Source organism: Pinus tabuliformis, chromosome 6 (genome assembly GCF_031772625.1).
Source record: "Pinus tabuliformis cultivar Carrire ecotype Pingquan chromosome 6, CPIR1, whole genome shotgun sequence".
In the NCBI taxonomy this organism is placed as follows: Eukaryota; Viridiplantae; Streptophyta; class Pinopsida; order Pinales; family Pinaceae; genus Pinus; species Pinus tabuliformis.
This window is the reverse complement of record NC_142292.1, coordinates 954,611,488-954,618,975: the sequence shown is the minus strand read 5'-3', so window position 1 is coordinate 954,618,975 and position 7,488 is coordinate 954,611,488. Positions and strand designations below refer to the sequence as shown.

Genomic DNA, 7,488 nt, shown 5'->3' with positions numbered 1-7,488 from the left:
TCATACAACCTCTGCCCTCGCCTTCAGGCTCCTCCTAAATCATTGGGATTGGGAATCTCATCCACTAAAGCCGACCCCAAACCCTCCTGGTGGAGGCCCTCCAAGATATCCAAAGCCATCAAGATTGCTAGGGCAGATGTGGCCCAAGGAAAAAAGAACACTATTGAAAGGGTACTTAGAGCACAGGACACCCTTGGAAGTGTTCCCCCATGAAGTGGGTATCCTTTAACTGTAGGGGTTTAGCTAGCCCTTCCAAAAAATTAGCTCTTAAGAGGCTCATGGGTTGTGAGCCTTGTGATATCATTTTTCTACAGGAGACCCTTGGTATGGCCGAGCAGATTGTTAGGACCCTACAAAACATACTGCCTGGATGGAGTTTTCAGGCTTTGGATGTCGTTGGGCGATCCAGGGGTATTGCTCTTGGGGTAAATCCTCGAACCATCAAGATTATCTCTGCTTGGGGTGGTCATGGGTTCCTGGGTATGGATATCTTTTCTGCTGAACTGGGCAGGAATCTCCGAATTATGAATATATATGCACCTAATCATAGCAAACTGGACTTCTGGCATAAGATTCTCGAAAACCCCCTGATTGATCACACTACTATAATGGGTGGAGATCTAAATTTCACCATTGGTCATGAAGAATCTTGGGGCCATCATTCACAGTTGGATCCACTCTCGGATCAGCTGGGATTGCTATTGGAGCAACACCGCCTCATTGATATCCCCATGAACAAAAAGATGCCTACTTGGCACAACAGAAGGACAGGAGATGCAGCACTAGGTAGGAGATTGGATCGGTTTCTCATTCATGAAGACCTGATAAAAACCCTCACAAATTACAGACAGTGGGTGGGATCGGGAGGGATCTCTGACCATTCCCCTATCTATCTAGAATTGGTTGGCTCCTCAAAAAAACCCAGGGCACCCTTTAAGTTTAACTCGACCTAGTTAAAGGATCTTGAATATCTCAGGTTAGTATCAGAATATTGGAGCGATCATCCCCTAACAACTGATCAAGGTTTAGCCGAAGGCTTCTGCCGTAATCTGGTAAACCTTAAAAGATTATCTATTGACTGGGAAAAGGGGAAAAGGGCCAGGGAGGAGCAGACCCTCAATGATATTGAAAGACAGTTGGATTTGCTAACGAATGACCAAGGAAGAGGGTTTACCTCTATTGAAGCTAAACTACACTTAATAGGATTGGAAGCCCAGAAATCCAAGATTTTGTTGGATCGGGAAGAGACATGGAGGCTCAGGAGCATAGCGATATGGCTACAAGTTGGGGATGGAAACACCAAGTTCTTTCATAAATTTTCTAACGAAAAGAGGGCATGAAATACTATTTGGTAGATGCCCATAGAACAAGGGTAGACTACCAATACTTATAATCAGTTGTCTCAGATGGGAAACACATACTTCAAGAAGTTATTCAAAGCACCACCTGGTGCAACACTTGCAGATATTATTCGTATTGCGGGGAACTTCCCTAGATTTGTGGAGCCAGACACTGAGGAGGACCTTATCAAACCAATTACCATGGGGGAACTGGAGGGCACCCTGAAGTGGTTCAAGAAGGATAAAAGTCTGGGGCTGGATGGATGGTCCGTGGAATTCTACCTAACATTTTTCGACATTATTGGCCCAGACCTACTCAAGGTGATTGAAGAATGCCGATCTACAGGTAGAATGTATGAGGCCATAAACTCTACCTACATAGCACTGATCCCCAAATCAGACTCCCCTCTATCTTTCAGCGACTTCTGGCCCATCTCACTCTACAATTGCCTTTATAAGATTATTGCCAATCGTATCAAGCCGATCCTATCTGACAATATATCCTCCGAACAATTTTCTTTTCTCCATAATCGTCAGATACATGAGGCCATAGGCACAGCCCAGGAGGTCCTCCATTCCATCAAACAGAAGAAGCTGAAAGGTGCCATCCTCAAAATAGATCTCTCAAAGGCCTTTGATCATGTCAGTTGGCTTTTCATAAGGATGATTCTTACTCATATGGGCTTCCCTATTCTTTTCATTTGATGGATCATGTGCTGCATCACATCTGTTTCTTTCGGTACCCTAATTAATGGATCGGCCTCCAATTTTTTCCATGCGGAAAGAGGTATCAGACAGGGCTGCCCACTATCCCCGTTACTCTTCCTAATTGTTATGGAAGGTTTAAGTAGGTTGATCTTATTGAAAAAAAGGTCTAGGAGGCTTAAGGGACTCAAGATCATGGATCAATGCACTCTTTCGCACTTGCTATTTGTGGATGATATTTTGATTTTCCTCAATGGTGGCATACAAGACAATAACACTCTCTCTGAGGTGTTGCATTTATTCTACTTTGCGACAAGATGGAAATTAATGGGCCCAAATCCACCATCACCCTATCTACTTGTACCCCTCAGGAAACCTGTCATGCTCACCTTAAATTTCCCTTCCAGAGAACACAGCTAGAGGATGGATTGAAATATCTGGGCTTCAGGATTAAATCTCATGGATACAAAATAGTTGATTGGACTTGGTTAGTCGCCAAGGTGGAAAGAATATTGAACAATTGGAGTCATCGATTACTATCTAGAGCAAGTCATCTGGTGCTCATAAAATCTGTTCTTGAAGCCACCCCAGTCTACTGGATGTCTCTAGCCTAGATTCCTCAAGGTATCTTATCCCAGATACAAAGATTATGCTGTCATTTCTTATGGAGGGGGCACAAGGAAGGGAAACCCTTTGCTTGGGTTAAATGGATCAGAATTGCAATCCCCAAAAAATGGGGGGGTTGGGGCCTCAAGAATCTCTCTGCATTTGCACAGGCACTTGCAGCCAAATTAGGCTGGCTCCTCCTGAAGCACAATAGCCTATGGTCGAAGGTGGTCACCTACAAATATATCTAGCCTCGCTCTATTATGGAATGGATTTGGCTACCTGCTTGGAACAAGCAAGGAATATCAGTGATCTAGAAAGTTGTCATACACACCCTTCCCATTATAAGAAGCGGTCTTACTTGGCGTATTGGCAATGGTTTGGTTGTCCGCATTGGGGCTGACCCATGGACTGGTTGTGGCAACCTATACAACCTTTCATCAGATCTGATAGAATTCCTAAACCACAGAGGTGTGATTTCCATAGCACAGATAGGGGACCATTTGAATACATCCATCTTTCAACAAGCTTGGCTATCTGTTGAAGATCTTGGCATATCGGATCAGTGGAGCAGGACATGGAGGCAATTCACCGATGCCTTAAAGGAATCTCATGTGAGGCTCAGGGACAATGAGGATGAACTGATATGGGCTCCTGCCATGAAGGGGACTTATTCACCTAAAGATGGTTATCCAATCATACATGCTGCCCATAATCCCATCTCATTGGAAAGTTGGTGGTGTTGGCTCTGGAAGTTGAAAGGATCGTCATGCACTTGTCTCCTAATGTGGAACATAATCATGGATAAGACTCCAACAAGAACAAACCTTAGAAAATTTTCCTTCTAGGGTCCATCTTGGTGTGTACTATGTCGCAGGGAGGAGGAAGCAAACAACCACCTGTTCCTATCTTGCACCATCATGCAACAAATCTGGGAACAGGTGCTGCCTATGCTTAATATAAATCAGCGATGGGAGGGAGATAGTATTCTGAATGCCTGGAACAGCTGGTGGATCGAAGCACCCACCATGAAAGCCCGAAATCTCCCTTTAATCATGTGTTGGAATATATGGATATGCAAAAACAACATCATTTTTCACAGCAAACAAATTCGATGGCCTCTCATTATCTCGAAAATATGTAACAGTTACAATGAAATTGTGGATGATGAACAGGCTATCTCGATCTGTACTATCACTCCGGAGGCCATAGATCAAGCTCACCCATGGGCCTACTTTGACGGCTCTGCACAAGACCAAGGGTGTGGAGGGGGCATTTTACTACACTTATCTGAGACACATTTTTTCAGTATTCGCATGGGTTTGGGTGCTGGCACAAACAATTTTGCTGAGCTCCTATCGCTTCAACATCTTTTATACTTTGCATTATACAAAAACTGTCGACATTTACAAGTATTTTGGGACTCTAAGATTGTCATTAATTGGTTCAACTACATTACTACATGCCATTTTCATTCACTCAGGAACATATTAGATGATGCATTGTTGTTAAACTCTCAATTTGATCAGATTTCATGTTCTCATATTTACAAGGAGCGCAACCAACTTGTAGATAATATTTCTAAAGGGGCAACACACCATCCCATAAGGGAATGGGTGATCCGTGAGGAAAGACAGGAGAAGATCTACCAGTTTTACCACAAGCCTTATATTGATCAGGACTTGCAGAGGGTTGATAGGCCCTAACTTATTATAGTTTTATTTTTGAGAACTGAACAGAGACTCACTAATGGTGACTTTTTCACTAAATTTTGCAATTTTGTAAATATATGTATATGCTTACAGACACATGATGGTTCACCCACTTCTGGGTTTTTTGTATAGACTATTACAGACTTTTCTGCTTATTGATGACTTTGGTCACTCGTTTTGCATATGCCAATCAGGAATCTACAACATATAATTTTCCACTATAATGAAAATTACGATTTTTTCCCTGCAAAAAAAATATGGTATTGATTTAATAATATAATTTATAATGTAATTGTTAATTTCAAAAAATAAAATATTATTAAAAAAATAAAATCAACAACTATGTGATAGAAAATAGTGATTAATTTTATTAGTTAATAATTAATTTACAATAATGGTTACATTTAAAAAAAAATCATATAATTTGAATTAATAGAGGTAGACTTTAGTTGATATTTTTTTCAATTGTTATAGGATGTCTTAAATCAGTATCATTAATACACATTCGATCCATATTTTGGTGAGTAGAAGAGAATCTTGAAACAAATAATGTCAATTCATGTCATTCAATACTCAATAAAAGGTGTTAGTTATCCATAAGCATCCATGATTCATAATATGATAATCTTCATGTATTGTCTTGTTATTAGATCTATCAACCTCTACATTTTCTTGCAAGGATCAACATAGTAGCCCCCAAACATATCTCGCAGTTGAGCCCTACAATGCATTCCCCAATCATCCTAAAACTCCTTGAAATTCCTCTGGATGAGCACTTCCCATTATATCACAAGGTTGATTGTCCATGTGACATAGAATAGATGGTGATGGGGTGTACTATTAAGTCACTCTATGATGTGAAGGTGACAGGTTCGAAACTCCGTTGGAAATAATCCAATCATGTTTAGGGTTGGTGTGGCCCAGACTGGGTGCGATCCCCAGGTTATTTTGATGGCTTATATGCCCCTGGGTCACGGTTTCTTAAGCCACATGTCAAGCTTGATGTAATCTATGGAGAACTCAGACCACTTGACAAAAAAAAACAAGGTTGGTTAGTGGACAATCTATCAAGCTTCTTGTGAATGTAGAAATCCTTTACATGAGAAGTCATGTTTACAAATTATATAATGGGAGAGTATCCTTTGCTTAAATGACTCGTTATTGCTTCATGAAAATTTGTATACACATTGGCATAGTGTCGTAAATGTAGGATTATTTATTGGAATGAGTTATGGGGGAGATTTAACATAAGGTATAATTTTTTTATTTTTATTTTTATTTCAAATTGTACTAAGATCCAATAGATTGATACAAGTTGTACTTTGAAACATTTTTCATTTTATGGAGTTGAGAAAATAAAGCATTTATATTCACATGAGTTATATACATGCAATATCACAAGTCATGGCATGATATAATTAAGAATTTTATGCATTTGAAAAAAAAATATTAAGAAAAGATCACAAAATATTTCTTTTAGAAATAGTTTGATGCAACACATCACAAGTTATTCATTTCAAGGATAGTATGAAGCCATTACAATGATATACTCATTAAGAGATCAACACGTTACTTGCAGGAATTGAACATAAGTGGGGACGTGTTGTGATAAAAACACAACCACCCCCATTATTCACTTAATTCTCATTATGGGGACCCTTTGATTGAATATTGGTCATGTCGCTTTTTAATTTTCTGAGTTTGGATTTCTCCAATGAGTTTGGTCTGTTTTTGTCTTCCTATCAAAACTCGTTTGATCTCATTTGGTTGTTTGGTTTGTAAATGGCACCTAATTGAAGATTGGATATTTTTTACTCCCTTGGCCTACTAAAATGTATAAATTGTGCATTATTTTTGTTTCATAAATTTATTTATTTGAAGATAAATAATTTTCAATTGTAAAGATTTTGTTTTTATTCTATACATAGCCCTCGAGACCAAAAATCATTCATAGGATTTAACCCTTAATTAAAAAACAAGTGGTGCACATATTAATATATCGAAGCTTTAATATCAGAGGAATTCATTTGGAATCCCTAATATTCAAATTCCAATCCATAAAGTGGCTCTTTTCAATAATAAAATGAATATAATAAATTGGCCATATAACTTCCGAAACTATATAATAAAGCGGTTGTCATAGGGCCCACATGCCACGTCATTTTTTCCACTCCCACATATCGGAGATAATTCATATCAAAGATTTCTTTTCGAGACACATTTAAAAAAACTCTAATACAACACTCCCTCTGATCTCCAATTTCGATATTCCAATTTGCTGATATTGCGATATTCCAATCCGCAGATATTTTGATATTCCAATCTACCGATATTGTGAAATTCCAATCCACCTATATTGCGATATTCCAATCCTCCGATATTGTGATATTCCAATCCACCGATATGCTCATACAAGTTGCTTCTCTGACTTCTGATATCTTCCAGGCTCCGATATGTCAGACCTGATATGCGTATTAACGATGGTCTAATTGGAATATCATGTCTGCCTGTATATCATAGCTTTTCAATGGTAACAATTTTAAAACCCCCGATGTCAAATCTATGATACAAGGCTTCGATATAATGGACCTGATAAAGTTATTAAAGGTATTTGAATATGATATCGCATCTGCTCCATATTGGAGCTGCCCAATATCGCAAGTTTTATATTATTGCCATTGTTAAAAGTTTCGATGTCCATTTCTCTAATACCTATTAACATATGCCACTTGTCACCTCTTATGGGCCACTATTGTATAAATTTAAAAAGTCATGGTTTATATGGTTTTGGGGCATAAATATAGTTCTTCACATTTTATGGTTTAAGTTTTTTTCTTCGACATTTAAAAAAGAAAAAGATCGTTAAAAAAAAAAACTAATTTTGTTTTATTTTGATAGAGAAGCTTCCATGGCTGAAGAAATCCCAAGTGACGACAATTTGTTTTACTAAACAGAAGATGTTGAAGCAATTGAATTCCACCTATCAGTTTGAAACAAGCTGGACAAACTTATCAGAGAGCAAACTAAATTGGGCATTTTTCTCAACTGTGGCCATCTACATTTGGCCAGAACCCCAACCGAAGGAATCATTTTGTTTCATTTTCTTTTAATTAACTCAGTTGTTG

General features: G+C 38.6%; 1 protein-coding gene across 1 annotated transcript; it reads left to right on the top strand.

Annotated features, from left to right (window-relative positions):
- The first annotated feature begins 326 nt into the window (after window positions 1–326).
- LOC149262117 (uncharacterized) lies at window positions 327–953 on the top strand. The gene has a single exon (XM_089374920.1). It carries the CDS (start codon window positions 327–329, stop codon window positions 951–953), a length of 627 nt encoding a protein of 208 aa, XP_089231046.1.
- Window positions 954–7,488: the final 6,535 nt, after the last annotated feature.